We start from the raw sequence: 20353 nt of genomic DNA, 5'->3' as shown, positions 1-20353 counted from the left end.
ACAAAACCACTTTTACATTTGATTCTTATTAAAGCCCTGGAAGGTAAGTAAGGGAGACCAGGTGTGGCCATTTTGCAGATGAGGAAACTGAATCCCAGAAGGGGCAAAAGCTTACCAAGGTCACACAAGTAGCTGATGACCGACCCACCTGGAACTGGAATGCAAGGCAATGGTCTCCCTAGCCTGAGGTTCGTTCCATCACAGAGAAGTAAAAGGACAACAACAAGGGAGGCAGGTCGCCCAGAAAACAGGAAGAGCAATGTCACAGGGCCCAGATGCTCCTACACTGAGGCCAAAGGCACAAGCTACCAGAAGCTGACACCTGCAGAGAGGATTTAGTTGACCTCTGCTGCCATCAAGTGGTAATTCTGCAGCTTAACAGACAAGTGAGCCTTTGGGTGAGGGATTTTTTTGGAGAGCGGCGATTCTCAAAGGACCCGCCCCCCACAACCGCCCCGCCCTCGGTCAAAAACTATTTTCATATAACACCAGATTGTTTTCTGTCCTTTCCACTCTCATGTTCTCATGACTGTACAGTGGAGTTTTTCAAAGGCCACACAGCAAGTAATATCACAACAGAGTGAAAGAAGCAAATACGGATGGGAATCCACCTGTCCTCTGTTTAAGCCAGACATTGGGGAGATTTGCAAAAATGTAAAACAGTGCAACTCTTTATTTTTGTTTGGAAAGAATAGCTATTTTTATAAAAATGTGTTATTATATTCACATGTAAAGGGTTTAATATACTTTAAACAAATATTTTTTAAATTCTCAATTTTAATTTCTGGTAAGTGCTACAATCTACATAAACAAAAGTTCTTTGAGGTCCTCCATCATTTTAAAGCGTGAAAGGGACTGCTGTTAAGAACCGCTGCTGTAGAGTAACAGTTGTTACTATTCTTTTCGCCAACAGAAATGTTCCCTGTTCGTCAGGGTGTTCAGGCGACAGCAAAGCACAGAGGCAGGAAAGCCTTGGAGGGCAGTGGGACAGGACCTGGTCAGCTGGGTTTGTTGGACACTCAGTCATTCCTTCGGCAAACATTTGAATGCGCACTATGTGCCTGGCATTGGATGGGATGGGGAAAGGTGGTTGGAGCACAGGGAACCTAAATCACAGCAGTGAAAGGTGAGTCTGGAAGAGCAGCTCCGATGGGAGTTATGGAAGACCTTTAATGGTGGCTTGAGACTTCTTACACACCTCTCCCAACAACTTTCTTTTTACAGCATGAAGTGATGTTCCTTGGCTTGGACAGCAGGGGGCAATGTAGACTCAGGAAGGTTATCAAATGGAATTGGTGGTCCAAGCTCTTAGCCGGAGCTCCTGTAGATTGGAGCCTCAGTTCCCCTCTCTATAAACTTGGTCAGCAATGCTTCTCTCGGCTTACCTCCTCTTACCATGGAGAGGATCATAAAATGATCAAGAGAACCCAGGAGGGATTATGACTCCTGAAGAAAATTGTTGGATGTCAGCCTTATCAGGGGCGTCCAGCTGCAGACCTCAGCTGGAACTTGTGAATACACTACCACTTCCAAACAAACTGGGAAACCAGAACAAGCACCAGGAAATGGTCTAGTTGAGGCAAACTTAAGAAACACACTCTAGGACGCGTTAAAGACCTCAGGGTCAAGTTCTTTCGGGAATGGATTAGATGCCAGTGAACATCTCTCCACCAGTGTCCGCAGTGCCTTCCCAGGACCAGTGAGGCTGGGTGGGTGTGCAGACCCACGTCTCCTGTCAACAGAACCATCTCTAATACGGCTGAATGGAAGTAGCACTGGAGTCCCTCGAGGCTGTCCCCAACACCAAGGACAGCATCTGCCTAGAGTAGGTGCTCAGCAAATGTTTGATGACTGAAGGAATGAATGAATGCCCCACTGCCAGAGAGATGGAGAATCTAGACTGCAGCCTGTGGAGGTTCCCGGGGGGACTTCGCAGTGGAGGCCCTGTGAGGCCGAGAGACCAGGAGGGCATACTCAGGGCTTATTTGAAGGAGGGAACCCCTCGGTACAGGTGAGACTGAACATTTTCAACTTCTCTGTGCCTGAGCAATGCTGTCTTTGTGCTGGGTCTGTCAGGGCAGGGGATTTTTCAGACATATTCTGTATTATTCAAGGTGGGGTATGAGGGAGTGGAGAAATCAAGGAAGACTCTTCCTTGGAGGACAAAAGAAGAAAAAAAGGAGTCTAAGGATATTTTCCCCCACTGGGGTTTAAGCCAGGAATGGTAAAACCGATTCATCTGTATGTCAATTCTGACTGGATGGTGGTAGCTATTCAGGCCACTGTGTTGAGAGGGATTCTGAAGCTGCTCTGTCACGGGCCTGATGCCTGTCACGGGCACAGAAGTGGGAGTGGCCTCAAGGACACATGCCACATAACAGCAGGAGAGCAACGGTCTCCCCACATGGTTCTGGTGAGAAATAACATTTAGAATCATGACATCATTCTAGATAACAGACTGTGACCAAAGTATTTTATTTTGTTTTATTTTCTTCTCCATTGAAAAACAAGGTCCAGACAGCGCCCACCCCACCCACACTCAGTGCCCGCCTCTGAGACGCTCAATTATTACGCGTGGCTGGCAGGGCAAGGGAGTGCCTGCAGGACCTCCTCTCCCTCTACTGCCCTTTCATCCTGTGTGCCCTTCCTGCTCACCGGGCCCACAGCCCGGAAAAAGGAAGTGACACTGCCATCCTTAGTTTCTCTTCTCACTTGCATGGAGTGGGCTCCTCTCTGAGCTGCTGCTATCGACAGGGGTCTAAACAGAGGGAAGGATGAGGGCAGCCGGTGTCTCTTGGAAGCCAGGCAGAAGCATCTGACACAGAAATGACCTGAAGTTGTTTTCAATGTTTTTATTTGGAAACTGAAAAGATAACTGCAGTTCCTTGGTGATTTCCCAGTGAGTTGACCGTGGTCGTGGGGGCAGGGTCTGCTTTGCCCCCCCTTTTTCCCAGGCGCCAGTGCAGATCTGAACCGGATGGTGACTGATCAGTGGTCCCTCCAAGGCGGCAGCTCAGTGACTCCAGCTGGGTGAGGAACAGGATGCTTACAATTGAGAAGGAAGGGACTCTGAGGTCAGCAGCTTCTGGAGACACGGCTGTCAGCAGCAACCTGTAGCGGAGTGAGACCCTGGTTAGGTGACACCCTGGCCAGATGACGCTGGCCCTGAGGAAAAAGGAGGAAAGATAAGACTTTCATCTAAATGGGGTTATCAGTCAGCAAGACCCAGGAGTCAAACAACCCATTTGTAACTGTTTTTGTGAAGCAACAACTGGCGAAATATCCCCGTGAGACAGACCAGTGAAAGGCTATGAGGTTGTCTGGGTGATTTGTAAATGTTCAGAAAAAGATATCACAGGAGGGAGAATATATCTCCTTTCCTTGAAAATAAATGTTTCCTGAAATTGAAAGTAGGCCATTGACGTTTGGAGCATGAAAGCCATGGCATGGGGCCGACCAGCATTACTTCAGGAAGGTTCTGGAGGCAGGGGATATTGGTGGACAGGTAGGAATGGTGCAGTTGGAATCACGGGCCTCAGACAAGCCCCAGAGCTGACCACTGACCAGTGGTTGGGACCTCTCCTCTCTCACCAAAGGTCATCCTCCTCGTATTTTCTGATTCTGATTTCTCCATATGAACAGATAAACTAACCACATCACAAAACAACAACCTCATGCAGTGTTTCCTTGGTTACACATGGTCCTTGGGTCACTCATATATTGACCTGGGAGAGAAATAACTGAACAGATGAGTGAAAAGGAAGTGTTCTTCTTAGGACGTCGTGGGAGTTGGGGGGAGTTCTGTATCTGGTTGTTGGAAGGAGGCTGCAGCTGCTGGAGCTGGACTCGATTTTCTGCAGAAACTTGGAAACAGTTCGACATCATTCCCATCTCCTGTACCCAGGGACTCCTGAGATGGTCACCATCCTCTACTTCTTAGGAACTGAAGGCTCCCTAGCCCTCTAATACACATCATCTCACTGTCTTCAGGCACTGGTTTCCAGGTTGTCAAAGAGTAGATGTCACCGCTACCTGGATGGAGCATGACCTGCCTGAGATCTCAGAGCCACCTGGCAAGTTCAAATTCAGGACTTGTTAGAGAGCCTTGGTGTTCTTAGGTTAGAGCAGGAAGCTGAACTTCTTGGGTGAGGCTTGTTCAAGATGAGGCTCTAAAGAATCACCAGGAACCCCCTATTCCAGCTGGGGGGCACCAGCCTCCTCCCCACACAACAGAGGAAAGGCAGACAGATATCTGTGCCTCTTGTACTTTCAGAGCACTTTCAAAAGAAAAGCTTCCAGTTGGGGTGGTCACTGCCCTGAATGGCCAAATCCAGAACAATCAGGATTTGGCTTGCTGGAAACTTCTTCCTTCCTCCTGAAGTAGCCAATCACCAGGGTGGTCACTAGTGGCAGGGTACTCGGGCAAGCATCCAGCCACTCTGGGCTGTGCCAGGTCTTGGCAGTAAAACCACCTTGCAGCTGAAAATTTAAGGACATGGAAAAATGGTCTTGGACTATTAAACGGGAAGAGCAGATTGTAAAACACTGCGTAAAGTAGGATCCCATTTGAGGGGTACACATAAAAAACACTTGGAAGAATAAGAGCAAAGTCTTGGGATTATAGGTATTTTATATTGTTCTTTCAGTTTATTTGTAATTTCTATTTTTCTCCCATAAAAATATACGTTGATTTTATGATGTCACTTTCACCTCTGTATGAACCCAATGAGGCAGGGGTGAAGGTGGCAAATATCTGAGCGCATATTTAAGAACTGGGCAACTTCTCTACCCTGCCCTGGACATAACCCCAATACAGTAACTTGTCACCTAAGATGTTTAATTATGCAAAATGCATTGCTTCCCTTTTCCTTTTATAAGAGAGGGCAAAAAGCCAGGAAAGCTGTGAATGTGGGTGCTTTAGTAAAAAGCTGAAAGCATTTGATTTAAAGCCAGCATCTAGGGCTTGTCCTGGGTTCACTCTAGTCAGCGTGACCACCCTTTCCCTGGCTCCAGGGTCTGGCCCATCCAGGCATCCTAGCAGAGCTCAGCTGCTCAGGGAAGGGGGGTGGGAGGTTTGCTATACCTACTTGACAAAGACCATCTTTCCTTAGAGAATTTGCAGTCACCACAACCAAAGCAAAACGATTTCTCGGTGACTAGAAAATTCAGTGACTCACCCCACTTTGTCTTCTGAGCTCTGCAAGTGACCTGTTTGGGGCCAGAGAGGGAGAAACAAGAGGAAAAGATGAGGAAGAACTGAGGGGATATTGGAGGGTGATCATCCAGCCATTCAACTATGTTTCCAAGTGGCCATTTGTGTGCCAGGCTCCGTGAGAGGCACAGGCCATACAGAGGTGAAATAATAGTCGCAGCTCTCTGGAGACATTCTAGCTGGCTGGGGAATGAGGAATATCGTTATGATGCAGAGGGATGTGGTAGAGGTTGAGCAAAGGCCATGCAAGGGACCCTACAGCAGGCACAACTCCTCCTGGCTGAGGCATCAAGGCGAGCTTCCTGGAGGAGGAGACCTCTAGATCAAGGCCTGGATGACAAAGAGGAGTTGATGAAACCAAGAATAAGGGGGAAGGTGTGAGAAGAGGGTGTCGGTCAGGGACAGCATGTGAAAAGACCCAGAGATGAGAGTGAGGATGGTACATATGTTTAGGAGGGGGGGTGAAGACACAGCAAATAAGGACTGATGCTTTACCTAGAGGGCAATCGGGGGCCATTGAGGGCATTTGAGCAAGGGACTCTCTTGCTCAGATTTCTGTTCTTCGATCCCAGAGGCTGCAGTGATCTTTCTGCAGTGAAAAGGGGAGAAGGGGAGGGAGAGGATAGGGTCAGAGGCTGTCCCCCATGGCTGGGGGAGCCCATTGGTGGCTCTCAGAACCAGGCTCTGAGTTCGGTAGGGAGGTGGAGAGATTGTGTCCGTGTGACAGGGGTGGGCACCCTGGTTTGAGTCCTCACTTCTGAGCCTGGGTTACTAAATTTGTACAGTGAGACTATACTTCTCTCCAAGGGCCGTGAAAGCTGCTGAATGAGAAAGACGGAGGTGAGCTCGCTGGAAACAGGTAAGTTCTGTGCTGATCTCAGTGAGCCCTCGGCTCACCGCCAGTCACAGGTGGGCATTGGAGAAGGGCTTTTTGATGAGAAGACTGGCAATCCTAGCCCTAGGATTAACACAGATTCGATAGGAAATGAATGACAGAGGGACATTTTCATGGCAAAGAAGAGAGTTTCAAGATCCAGGAGGCACACCTGGCTGGGCAGGAAGCACACTGACCTGGCACTCAGGGGCTGGTCACGGCGTGGCTCCCTCGAATGGCCTGCAGCGAGAGCTCATACCCAAGGAACATGGCCGCGCTCATGGGGAAACCCCGCACAGCGTTCACAGTGATGCCTCTGAAAAACACCTTTGGCAGGAGGTGACGTTACCACAGGGGACTGGTCTACACCCTCTGCAGGGCCACCACGGAGGGGCAGAGAGAGGGCTGGCAGTGCTGCCCACTCAGGCCTCCTGTCCCAGGCTGGACCCCACCGAGCCCAAAGGACCACCTGAGACGGTGGAGACCTCACGTGGAGTGCGGACCACCTGAGATGCCCCAGCCACACCCATGCCCTGACCTGGGTCACATCTGATGGCACTTTGCCTCCCAGATCCTGGTCAACATACACTCAATACGATGGGCAAGCTGTTGAGTCCTGCAAACACATATATGCTTGCGTAATCGCTGCTCTTTCTTGTGAATACACATGTACATGCACACATGTGTGTGCGTGCACACACACGATTCCAGGGAATCCAGGAGTCAGAGCTCTCCGCCCCACTCGCCTTGCAATGGTGGACAGAGCACCCAGCCATGACAGATGCTGTGCAGGTGCTTCCCACGACATCCCAAAGGGGTCGGCTGGGGGAGAGCTCAGGCTGTGTTGAAGATCGCAGACACAGAGTCGAGGCACAGCTTTGCCCCGTAGTAGCTGCGTTACTTGGGCCAATGGCAACCTCTGGAATCTCAATTTCCCCAACTGTACAATGGGGACAATAATACTATGGACCTGATCAGCTGTTGAGGGCATAAATGAGGTGATGCTTTTAAGCACTTCCATGGTGCCTGCCACGCAGTAAGCACTTGTTAACTGCTGACCATCACAGCACCGTCCTTCCGACCAACTCATCAGAGTAGCACTCAACCTCGGTCATCGGTGTGTGTGCGCCTAGGAGTAGCGGTCTGTCTTGTGAGCCGCGAAACTCAGCTTTTAATACAAAAAGACTATATTTGTCCTCCATCACTAGGGAATAGAAGATGCTTCTCTTCCTGAACCGCCCTGCCTGATACTGGGTAGACACTGTGATATAGTGTCAATGTGATGTAGTTCCAGTCCTCGGGAAGTGTATAACCTACTTGAGGAGCTAAGCCCCATTCAGGAATAACCACAATATCACTTGGATGTGATGAGAACAGATAAGGGCTTTGGTGAGGGGTGGGGTGCGGTGGGGGGAGGTGTCCTCAACTGTCCTCTCTGGGAAGAGACAGCCCATCTAAAGGCAAGTGCCTAACCAAGCATAAGTGGCCTGAGACCTGTCACGCATGAGAACCAAACCCATTAACTGACTCCTGGATAATTTAGTAAGATTATGAAATAGAACTGGTACTGTGATTTTAAGAAAGCATTTCCCCAGTTTCCTTGCATTTCCCCAGTTTCCTTGGTAGTCAGGGTAGGTGGAGGCCACTGTCATTGGCCAGGACATCAGGTGGCCTTCCTTCAGGAGACGTGCCTGCACCTAGGTGCTCTGTGGCAGCCTGGGAGATGACGCTTTATCAGGAAGGGGAGAGAAGGGCTCTGTGGGCCTGGGGGGAAGCCTCGGCCCTGGGGGAGGGATCTGATGGACCAGGATCCCAGAGGTGACCAAGTGGCTCCACGAAACCCTGGAGCAATTCAGGTAGGGGGCAAGTGGGACCCTTGTAACCTTAGCACTCCTGTCTCATGTCTAACCTTTCTGGAATTCCACCGGCTCACCCAGAGCGACTGAGGAACAGCAAGGAACTGGGTCAGGCTCCAAGAGGAAAATTCCACGCTAGGTACCCACAGAGGCTCCCCATGGATCCAGGCTGGGCTCTGCAAGGCGAGGCAAGCCAGGCGCGACCCAGTGTGGAGTGTGATCTTCCTTGAGCTGTGGGCCACGTCAGACCGAGATGTGACCCCTCCCCACCAGCTGTGGCTACTCTACTGTGAGGTCCAAATGTGGCAAAGTATAGGCCTCTGGCTTTTACCACTAGCTTTCAGAAACCAAAAAAACTAGACCGAGTCTCTCCTCGTGAAGCCTCAATGGCTCCCTACTGTCCAAGTTCAAGTCCACAGCTTCCTTGGCCTGTCAGGACCGACATCCTCTGTTCCTATACTTTCTCTGGGCTTCCTCTTACACCCGACACTCTGGGCAAGTGAACACCCTGTCATTCCTCCTGAGAGACCAACTCTTTCCCCTCACTGGCCCTCTCCTGGCACGCTCCCCAGACCTGGCTGCACCTTCTAATAGTCCTGCCAGGGCCACCCCAGTTGGATTATGGCCCGTTGCCTTCTGTGCACTCCATGTTTCTGCCATCACACCACTTCTCACACCATCTTCCAATTGCCCGAGGCTTGTGCATCCTCTCATTAATAACAATCCCAGTAAGGGTAGTGAGAGCAAGGCTGTGTGTGTAGCTTACCTCTGAATCCCCAGCACCTACACTGTGCTTGGCCTACAGGACCTCCATAAATCTTAATAAATGAATCGATGGATGGATGAATGGATGGATGAATAAGCAAATGAATGAATGAATGAATTCCTTGGTGCAGAAAAGAATGGTCTCTGAGCTTAAAGAGCCCTGGTGGTAGCTGTGATAAAGGGGTATTCCTGGGGTACAGGGAGGGTTCCAGACCCCCAAATGGCAGAACCAAACAGCAACCACCCCTGGTGCCTCAGGAAGCTTCTCTAATACAAATCTTCCTCCCCATCTCTCCATAGAGTCATCTAATCTCATCCCACTGTCATAAAGCCCTTCACACCAGTCATCTCTGTGGAGCTAACAGACACCAAGTCACTCCTCCAGCCTCCTTATTTCCGATGACAACTCTCTAAGGATGAGCCACAGCCCAGTGGCCCATGCCGCCCCTCACAGCAAGCAAAGAATAGATCCGAAACGACCAGGCCTTTCTTCTGTTATGACTTGGGAATGACCTGCAAGTCCATGGGTGTCTAATTCCCTCTATCACGAAGGCTGTTTTATGGGTAATCGTTAAGTGAGTTACAAAGGGCTACTAAGCATGGGCATTATTTTACTCCTTTCCAATTCTTTATTACCACTGAGTTCTTCTTCCCTGGGAAAGTGTCAACAAGTTGGCACAGGGCTTTGTACCCTGTCTCAGTAAGCTGCAGTAACACTTTGAGAATGGATACTCCACAAAGGCAGCTGGGACTGGAGCCATCCCTCGGCCCTGGGAAACTGTGTTCCTCCTGCTGGAGATATGACTGGGAGACAATTCAACTTTCCAGGACTGGATGGGATTTTTTTATGTTACTATTTATGTTTATATGCAAATACACACATAAATGTACTTAAATATGCATACGCACATATATGATTGCACAGGCTGTGAAGATTTTTGAAATATATCACAAGAAATAACAGTGATTGCCTTTGAGAAAGGACTGGGAACCACACAAGACACATTTAGACGGCAGATCCTCTTTCACGTTTTGAAGCTTTCTATATTCATACACGATCCATTTTTATAACCCACTAATAAAAATGGTTAAAAATTAATCTCAGTCAATGAAGTGGTTAACGAAGCTGAATATTGCTGTCTCTGCTTAACATCTGTCTCTGACTATAAATTATGGATCAAATGCTAACAAGATTAAAAAATTGATCATCTGGCCTCGGTTGCCATGTAGAACTTTTTTTCTTTTTTCTTTTTCTTTTTCTTTTTTTAACAGAGCACAGTGATTTTTGGAGGAAATAATATCAGTAATATATCCTGCCTCTACAGACTTTTTAAAAATTGTGACACATTAATATTTTGGATAACAGACAAAAATATCTCATATTAAAACAGAACAACTCATTTGAATCTCTCCTACATGTCCCTCTGTACTTATTGGTTGAATCACAAACTGTGCTTCTGCCAAAATAAACAAACAAACAAACAAACAAAAAATGATGGCAGATACCAGGAATCCATCTCCCCACCTGGACAACAATTGTACTGGCAGAATCTGTCAGATGTAACTATTTTGGAATTCTAGAGTTTATTGAAGGCTTGCAACTTCCAGGAGAAGGTTTGGACAGTAAATCGTGATTAATTTCAGTCAATTTCAGCTCTTAGCACAGTAGCAGTTACCCATCCCCTGCTCAACCCCTGTGGCAGGAAGCTGTGCATGTGTTTCTGGAGCAATCTGCACACAGTTTACAGGGGCCAGGATAGGCAATAAGGACCCTGTCCTCCCAATATTGGAGATCCGTTTCTGATCACTGATTGCTGTTTCTGATCACAGAGGTGCAAAGAGAAGGGTGGTCCTTGTTGTTTCTCCTGCCACCATTGATGCAAACCCCTCCCCCTCAGGCTGAAGTGACTTCCAGGGGATTTAAAGGGATAATGCCCCTCCCTCTTCACTTTTCTCTTTTTTCCCATTTTGGAAAGAAGACATTAAAGACTAGGATAATCAAAAAACAATGACATGTTTGGGGAAAATTAGAAAGCGACTGTGCATGCCCAGGGAAAGGTGCAGGCTCAGAAAAGACATAAAAAGACCTTACATTCACACATGATCCTTGATCCAGAAATAGCCTGCAACAAAAAATCTATCATTTGGCCTTAGTTGCCCTGTAGGACTCTTTTTTTTTTTTTTCTAACAGAGCACAGTAATTTTTGGAGGAAATCATATCAGCAACATAGTCTGCCTCTACAGACTCAGAAAAACAAACCAATAACAAAAAACACTAAACCCTGGAAAAAGAGAAGAATCTGATTTCCAGAGTTACCACATTCTTAGATTCAAATGTCTAGTTTTCCACAAAAAAATCACAAGGCATACGAAGAAAGGGGAAAGTATGGTCCATTCAAAGAAAAAAAATAATAAATCAATAGAAACAGTCCCTAACAAAGACCTGATAGCAGACATACTTGACAAAGACCTTATAACAACTGTCTTATAGATACTTGAAGAACTAAAGGAAGATGTGCAGAGAGTCAAGAAAATGATACATGAACAAAATAAAAATATCAGTGAAGAAACAGAAAACTCAGGAAAAAATAAATTGAAATTCTGGAGCTGAAAAGTACAATAATTGAAATGAAAAATTCACTGGAAGGATTCAGAGCCATATTTCAGCAGGAAGAAGAAAGAATCAGCAAACTTTAAGATAGGACAATGAAAATTACTGAGTTTGAGGAACAGAAAGAAAAAAGATTGAAGAAAAATGAACAGAACCTAAGGGACCCGTGGGAAACTACCAAGTGGATCAACATATGCATTGTGGGAGTCCCAGAAGGAGAAGAGAGAGAGAATATTTGAAGTAATAATAGCTGAAAACTTCCCAAATTCAATGAAAGACATGAATATAAACATCAAAGAATCTCAACAGATTCCAAAAGATGAACTCAAAGAGACCCACACCAAGACAAATTATAATAAACTTTCAAAGACAATGAGAGAATCTTGAAAGCAGCAAGAGAGAAGCGACTCATTATACAAAAAAGGTCCTAAATAAGATTATCAGCAGATTACTTATCAGAAACTTTGGAGGCCAGAAGGCAATGGGCCAATATACCAATATACTCAAAATGCTAAAAGAAAAAAATAATCAATCAAAAATCCTATATCCAGAAAAACTATGGAGTGAGGGAGAAATTAAGACATTCCCAGATAAACAAAAGCTGAGGAAGTTCATTACCACTAGACCTACTCTGCAAAAAAAAAAATGGTCAAGGGAGTCCTGCAGAGTGAAATGAAATGACACTGGACAGTAACCTGAAGCTGTATGAAAAAATAAAGATCTCAATAAAGGTAAATTCATAGGAAGAGTGACATCGGCATCATGATAGTACAAGATGTCCCCGTATTGTCCCCATCTCAACAACAAAATTTCTACGAACAAAAGTGCCTCTATGGGAGTTGTGGAACCTGGCACCATCCGCCAAGGGACCCAAGAGAAGTGTCTCCCATTTGTATATCAGGTAATAGGCAGACAGACCTCAGTGCTGGTGGTAGCCTGTTAGTGGCTCCACCTCTCTTGGTCATGGTCCAGGAGCACCTGGAGAGCACTGCCTTGGGAAGTCACCCACAGATGACAGCCTTTGTGGAAGTCCAGGTTTCCAGAGGAAAAGTTCCAGCACTCCACTGGAGCAAAAAAAAATGCAAGTTAAGATACATTGGAGCGGGCAGTTAATAAATACTGCAGGCTTAGGACAAGGCAGGCACATGAGAAAAAGCCCAGAGCTGAGTAGTAACATTAACACTGATAAAATGACTAATACTAATGCTGATGACCAACGGCTAACTCTTTCTAAATGTTCTCTATGTTTGATATACTAAGCTAAGCACTGTTTATATGCCTCATTTAATTTCACCCACAAATACCTCTGGTGTTCAGGGTAGGGATGGTTATCCTTGGAGAAACGGAGGCCTTGAGAGGTGAAGCAACTTGTCTGGATTCCTCCAGCTCACAAGTAGTCAGGCCTGGCTTTGAACTCAAGCCTGCTGACTCTAAGAGGCATGACCAGAAAACTTGGGTGCAAGAAGGAGAAAAGAGAAGGGAGACAAGGCCAGGTTGGAGGCTGCCTCAATAGGTAAAAGCAGAGGTGATGGGGTCTGGACGTCCCTGGGTGGGAGAGCATGACAGATGAAGGAACTGGAACTTTGCAGACTGAGGTGGTTCTGGGACTTCCCACTTAGAGAGAGGGCAAGGCTGAGCTACCAAGCATTGAGTGAGGAAGGACCTCCCAGCCTATCTTGATGAGAAGGCAAGGATTGATGACGCACAGATGTAGGTCCAGGTCCTAGCTCTGCCGTGTACTAGCTGGATATACACCCACCTCTTCCACCAGCCTGGGGCCAGGACTAGATGAGACAAGTTTCTCTCATAGGGCTTGAAAAATGGTAACTGTCAGCACCTCAGTTTTCCTTTTCTATAATCTCACATCCCCTACAATGCCTGACTCCCCACCCCTTCCAGGGACTGACACTGACCCTACATGACTACTGTTGGGCTTACTTTAAGACCGTCCTTCTGGTAACTCTGGGAGATACAGTCCAGGACACCTTTGTATTTGTTTAAATAAACTCCGTCAGCTTGGAGTCGACTTTTCACGACATCCATAGGAGTCGCTGTCCCCCAAGAAATTGCTCCTGTAAAGAGAGAGACAAACAGGGGTCAGGAGCTGGCTGATTGGGGTCTGGAGGAGACCCTACAGATTCCCACCATTCAGAGACTTAATAAGCTGCCGAGGGAAGTGGAAAAGCTTGGGGTTAGGACCTGTGAAGGCCGTTCCTGATCCTCTTGCTGTGGGACTTTGCAGAGTTCTCCTATATCTACTAGACCTTGGGTTTGTCATCTTCATGGGGTTGTGAGGATAACTAAACGAATGCCTGTGAAGCATTTAGCACAGTGCCAGGTCCATAGCCAGGGCTTCGTAAGTAGAAGCCTTGTATCAGCAGCTTTTATTGGAGAAACAGGAAGAGACCCCACCCGTACTTTGCAGCACCTTCCCAGGGCACCAGGGGAAAGAGCCCAGGGGAAGGCATGAGGCTGAAGGCTTGCCACTCCCCAGAGGCAGGATTTACACTGAACATAAAGAAGCTAAACAAACACTTGCAGATAGGTTGCTGGCTAAGGAAGGGCCAGCCTGAGGGTTGCAAGAAGAGCAGGAACAGATCTTTAAAAATCTCTTATCTTTTCCAGATATATGGAATAGGAGCCTTGGGACCACATGCCCCTGGGTCATCCTTGTTGGATACGCTCGGGTGCCCTAGTTTGAGCGCTTCTGTGACTTTAAGGGACTCCAGGACAACACCACCAGGTTATTGTGTAAACATAAAAACTGGCACATTCTTGGATGGGGAGAGAAAAACAAACTGATGCCAAAGTCCAAGGCAGCTGGTTTGGAAGGTTTTGTAATTGCTGTCCAGAGGCTTCTAAAAGAGGCCTTCACCTGCCCCAGGCCCTCCGTCCTCTCAGCCTCCAGCCCCTGTGGCGTCCTGCCCATGGCCTTTGGGGAGCCCTCTGGACTTCTCCTCCCTCCTGCCTCCTGCCAGGATAATGCGCTGCCTCTCTGTCCCTCAGCTCACAGGCCAGGGTATTACAAATCGAGGTGTGCCTGCCAGGCCACTCACACCTGCTTTCACCAGAAATGAGACCAGATGGGGCCTTGTTTGTCCTATCTGCCAGCACGTACTTACTGTGCACTTACTAGGAGGTGACATAGGCCAGGCCTCAGACCCATGGGGGTGGAGGGAGAGCACTGGTGTTTGGTGGCTAAGATGTGGGCTCTGTTATGTGTTGGCTAAATTTCAAGCATAGCTAATTATAATGATAAGGAGGAGAAGGAATGATAATTTTCTTCTCTCCATTGGATCTTTCCCATCGGAATGAAACATGCCATGTTACCAGCCTCCTTAGAAAACAATCCTCTCTTGAATTCCATGCCCTCTCTGGCTATAGCTGCATTTCTCTCTGTCCCATTACAGCACAGCCAAACCCCTCAGAGGTGCTTTCTCCAATTTCTTTCATCCTACTCTCTCTCTCGAGACCACTCCAATCAGGCTTCCACACCCTTCTCTTCACCAAAATGGGTCTTGTCAGAGTTCCCAATGATCCATACATCACAGAGGTCCTGTGGTGGCAAAGAGACCCCTGTGACTGGAGCAGAGCAAATCAGGGGACAGGAGCAGAAAATGAGCACAGATAGGTAACAGGAATCCAGGTCATACAGCGACTTGAAAACAACAGATTTCATTTTCAAAGCTCAGCGACAGGATATGGGGATGCAGGATGGGTTCTGCATCTGAGTAGGGAGGTTAAGGAACAAGTTCATGGTCACAAAATGAGTAACTGTGGATTTGAACTTGGATCTTTCTGACTGCAGAATCCCTGCTATACTGTCTGCACTAGTTGTATGACCTTGGGTGGGTCACTTCATCTCTCTGAACCTGAGCTTTCTAATCTGAAAAATGGGGAGACTGAATCCCTACCTCCTGAAACTAAGGAAATCTCACATGAGAAAAGTTTGCAGTGTGCTGATAGTCAAAAAAAGGTGAACCATGACAACAGATTTTCAAAGCTCAGCGATTCTCGCAACAGAATAAGGTGCTCAAAATATGTCTTCTGACTGAAAGTTCAATGGGTCCAAATAGGGACTTGCCAACCCCAGAGGTCCAGAGGAAAGGGGATGGGAGAAGGACGGGGGACTATTCCCTATTCCTAGCTTTTCCTCTGCCTGACATGGTAGGTACTTAGCAAACAATTCTTGGGTAAATCGTGCCCTTCCCTGGGGCTGAGGAGGGCACGGTAGACTCCCCAGCTGTCCCACTGCCATGGCCAGCACAAGGACAGGGATCAGCGCTGCTGCCTTACCTGCCATACCACCTGCCAGCCACACGGCACAGGGGCTGGGGCCTGCAGAGGCCTCGGGTGTGATCCAGTCATTCAGGAGCACATAGGGGATGAAGTACAGGCAATAGCCTGGGACGTCCCTCAGCAGCATGGCGCTGGCTCCCCGGTACAGCCCTGCCAGGCCCTCAGTTCGCACGATGGTTGCGATGCAATGCACAGGTCCCTGGTAGGCTGGTTGCTCCCCAAGAGCTGCCCTGGGCTTCAAACCAAGATCGGCTGCAAAGACAGTGGGGAGAAGATGACAAGTGACCCAGGGCAAGAGATCGGTCATTCTTTGGCACTGGAGCTAGCCCATGGACAGTTCCCACACATGGCCCATTGGTTTTTACCAAACCTTCTGACCTTCTTGGCAGCTCAAACCAGGATTCTAAAATCCCAACATAGAGCACCTGCCAACATGTGTGGCCAGAATGGAGACAATCCCAGCCTGGTGATAAAGCACCAGTTGCCTTGACTATCCAGAGGGTATCTGGGCAACCATCATCATGCTTTCTGAGCAGATGTGACTGCAGAATGCCTAGGAGCAAATATGACAAGCCATACCGATTTCACACTGTGTGTGTGTGTGCACACTTGTGCACAGTGTGGTAAAACAGTATATGAGATTTGGACCCAGACTGTCCTGGTTCCAAATCCTGGCCCCACGACTTACAAACTTTCTGTCCCTGGGAAGGTCACATGTTTCAGCCTTTATTTCCTTATCTTTAAAAAGAAGACAGGCCTATACTGTAGTGTATACTTGAAAGTTGCTAAGAGAGTAGATTTTTAAAGTTTTCACCACACCCACACTCACAAAATGGTAACTTTGTAGGTGATGGGTGTGTTAACTACCCTTTTCTTGGTAATCATTTTGCAATATACACATGAATCAAATCCTCACATCGTGTACCTTAAACTTACACAGTGTTCTGTCAATTATATCTAAATAAAACTAGAAAAACGTGTGTTTAAAAAATAAAAGGAGAACAGGTTGTTGTGAGTATAAATACATCAGTACCTACCAATGCTCCGTATGGTTCTAGGAGCTTGGCAGGGATGCAGATGGTATCCACAGATTAGTAGTGAGACCAAGGTGATTGGCATGAGTCAGGGGCAGGATGCACTGGCTGGAGGGCTGGACAAGTTCTCACTGACTCACTCCAGCCCCGGCCACACTGTGCCCCGAAACACCTGTCAGGCAACTCTGGTGCCATTGGCCCCTCAAAGTCCAGGGGCACAGCTACTGTCTCCGTCTGACCTTGGGGGTCTCTGCTGGCAGATCATGGGTTACATCTGTAGCTTCTTCTAGGGGTGTAGGTCGCCAGCAGTGACTCTGTCTCTCCCACTTACTCCTTCTACCTGGCTGCCCCCATCTCCCTCTCTGCTGCTCATCTCTGTTATGGACCCTTTAGCATCACTTTGACTTATGGACAGAGAAACCCATGCAGATAAAGCAGACTCTTATTCTCAACTTTTTCCCTTTTTGAAAAACTAACAGGACATGTCCAGGAAAGAGATAAAACGAAGCTTGCCTTTGTCCACACTCTGCCAAAAGAGACCCTAGCGGCCAGACCAGGAGACAGCAGTCCTGTGCCCCTGGACTTTGAGGGGCCCATACCACCAGTGGTGACCAACAGGTGTTTCAGGGCACAGCCTGGCCAGGGCTGAAGTGAGTCAATGAGAACATGTCCAGCCGTCCAGCCAGTACCTCCTGCACCAGACTCATGCCAATCACCTTGGTCTCACTAATAATCTGAGGATACCATCTGCATCCCTGTCAAGCTCCTAGAACTACGCTGAGCATGTGTAGGTATTACTGTAGGTTTAATTCCCAATATGTACCATCTCAATTCAGTTTTACACAGGCTGGCAAAGAGGCAGATGACTTTCACTACAGAGTTGAACTTCTAAGTCCCCTATGGAGGTCCTCTTTACCAGAGGACACATTAGGACAAAAAAATCCAGCTGCATGACTCCACAGTCCAAACTGGAGCTCTGGGAGTAAAGTACAATCTGTCCTTTCACATATACCAAAAGTAGCTGAGGTTGAGGGTGAGGTTTCTATTTGCCTAGGAAGTGTGCTTGAACAAACTAAGCCTGTGTTTTCCTTTTGTGTGGGGAGAAGAAAGTAATCAGTGCCATGCGCGTTAGACCAACTGCAGTGCGGGCAGGAGATGGAGTCCCATTCACTTCTACAGTGCATCCCACAGGAAGTGAGCAGGGGTGGTGGTCACTTGAGGGGAGGCGCAGGGCCCTCTGAGCTCAGAGCAAGATCAGACACTGTGGTGTTTGAAAGCCCACTGAGAGGTCACTGGGCACCCCTTCCTCTCCCAAATCCATTGTGAGATTGCTACGGTCATCCCGGGGAATTTTGGCATTAGACAGAATAGATGTAATTGTTCTGACGTAAAAACTCGGCCTGAGTCATGCTCATGTCCAAGTGCAGTGGTCTGGCCCAGGAGCCAAAGTTTTCAGGAATCAACTATGGGTACGACGTAGCTTTCAGAAATTACTGATTGAAGGAGCGTGTCTGAAAACATTCTGCTTGTTTGGACATAGCAATGTTGAATAAAGGACTTGCTCAACCTGCAACTAGTTATGTCAACAAAAAACCTGAACTTGTTTCCTTTTGTTTCCAGGGTGAACAATAAGGAAATTCTTTCACATTCTCCCGGGTTTGTTACATGAGCAATCTAGCTTTTATTGCTCGAGAATGATCCATTTACGAGTATTAAAGCAATACAATTGTCAGGGAGAAAACCATGGCCTGGAATACTGATACGAATCTGAGCTGGTGGCCAGGGCCTTCTGGGCACAAATTGATACTGCAAAGCCCTTGGAACTCCTTCTAACTCCCCCATCTTCAATATTTAAAAAAACAAACGAAAAAGAAACTCATTTGGAAATAATTTCAAGTTTGAAAACAAGTACAAAAAACAAAAATTGTACCAAAAAAACACCCTTTTATATCCTTTAATCAGATTCACCTATTGTTAACATTTTACCTCATTAGTTTTATGGTTTGTGTGCTCTCCCCACCCACCCACCCACCCACCCACTTCTCCCTCAAACATGTGCGTGCAGCTGAACAGAGCAGATACCAGTGTCCCCACGCATGAACTTGCCTGGCCTGTGTTCGTCTCCAGGCAACAGTGGCCTGACCAAAAGTCAACGTTTTTATGAGTCTGTTAGGGGTAGGACATGGCTTTCAGGAGTTACAGACAGAAGGACAGTTCCTGATAAGGTCCTCCCAATCTGGAGGTGCCAATGCTGGGAAAACGCTTGCCAAACCTTGAACCAGCTTTATCAACAAGACCTAAACCACAACCAAATCTGCACTTTTTTTTTTCTTTTTTTCCCAAAGTAAGCAATCAGGAAATTCTTTTGCACACACATACATATTTTTTTTTCACACATACATACATAAGTTTATTTTCTGAACCATGTCAGGGTGAGTAACATGCAAACATGGAACTTTACCCCCAAATACTTCAGTATGTGTTTGCTAAGAATAGGGCTATTGTCTTCCCACAGTATAGTTCTCGGCTCCATAACCTACTGTGACAATAGTTTTATCTAATGTACTGTCTACATGCTCATCGTCACTTGGTCTCATAGTGACTTTCATAACATCCTTCCCCCTCCCCAGGACACAATCCAGTCTAATCAGGTACTGCATTGAGTTCTCATGTCTCTGTTGCTTCCTTTAATCTGGAGCCTTTCCACAGCCTTTCTTGTTTTTTTTTTTTTATGATACTGACCTTTTAAAGAGTACACTGCCTCCTTTCTTGTAAACAGAACTTTCCTCATTTGGGGTTTGTTTGATGTTTCCTTGTTATTACGTTGAGGTTATGCATTCGTGTCCAAACCTCCTCCCCATTTTTACCTCTTTCCCCACGAAGATCAATCACTCTCAAGAGCCCGTGGTCTTCTCCTTCTCTGGCCTCCTATCCTTGTTCTATAGTTTGTTTTTAAATCGAGGTATAACTTACCTTCAATAAAAGGTGCAGCTTGTAAGTATACAGTTGGTGAATTTTGACAACTGCATGACCTGTGCTACCATATCCTACTGAGAAAATGACATCTTATGCTTGAAACAAACTGTTTTGGTCACAGCCCACTTAGGTAGAGCAAAGATTACAAGCCTACCTACCCGCTCCTGCCTTTCAAGGTAAAAGAACTCTGTGACATCAACCATGTGTTGCTCAATGAGAAGCAAATCTTTCTTTTAGATGATGGTTGTTACACACGTTATGGCCATTTTTGTCTCATGTGTGTGCTATTGTGGGAAACACACAAAAAAATTACTTAACTATTCTAATAACCCATAGTAGCTTCCTGTCATGTGTGCTTTCTAAATCCATGGACACGGAAAGGATAACTGCTGCTTCATTTTCTGTATTAAAAGGGAACTTTTAGAGAAAGCAGGGGGCCCCCAACACATGCCAGAAGCTGTACACCTATTATGATTTATTCTGGTTACTGCCGTTTTCTTAGTGTGTGTTTTGCCCTAACTGATGCAGTGAATTTCCTGGTGGCAGGAAGCACACACGGTGGCATGTCCCAAGGCACTGTGCCCACATGGGCTGCACAACCAGTCAGTGAACACCTGAGCTTCTCATCAGGCAGATCTCAGCACCAGCACCTCCCAAGGCTTCAGCATTCATCCAAGCCTGGCCCTGTCTGGTCCTTGTGCCAGAGGCTGTAGATACTAAAAGAAA

At 47.1% G+C, this 20353-nt stretch overlaps 1 protein-coding gene across 5 annotated transcripts in view; it reads right to left on the bottom strand.

Annotated features, from left to right (window-relative positions):
- Positions 1 to 2448: 2448 nt before the first annotated feature.
- SLC25A48 (solute carrier family 25 member 48) overlaps positions 2449 to 20353 on the bottom strand; it is a 38949-nt gene continuing 21044 nt past the window's right edge. The window contains exons 5-9 of one of the 5 annotated variants that reach the window (XM_081034946.1): positions 15615 to 15869; positions 13257 to 13390; positions 6284 to 6413; positions 5178 to 5208; positions 2457 to 3111 (exon numbers count right to left, since the gene is read on the bottom strand). In XM_081034946.1, coding sequence (XP_080891072.1) covers positions 6291 to 6413; positions 13257 to 13390; positions 15615 to 15869 — 512 coding nt within the window. In that variant the 3' untranslated portion in view covers positions 2457 to 3111; positions 5178 to 5208; positions 6284 to 6290. Of the gene's footprint in view, positions 3112 to 5177; positions 5209 to 5678; positions 5802 to 6283; positions 6414 to 13256; positions 13391 to 15614; positions 15870 to 20353 lie in introns of those variants that run through there. The other 4 variants (XR_013992345.1, XM_081034945.1, XM_081034947.1 and 1 more) reach the window with 4 other exon arrangements.

Source organism: Rhinolophus hipposideros (genome assembly GCF_964194185.1).
Source record: "Rhinolophus hipposideros genome assembly, chromosome: 23".
In the NCBI taxonomy this organism is placed as follows: domain Eukaryota; kingdom Metazoa; phylum Chordata; class Mammalia; order Chiroptera; family Rhinolophidae; genus Rhinolophus; species Rhinolophus hipposideros.
The sequence above is the reverse complement of the archived record's forward strand: the minus strand, read 5'-3'. Positions and strand labels throughout refer to the sequence as shown.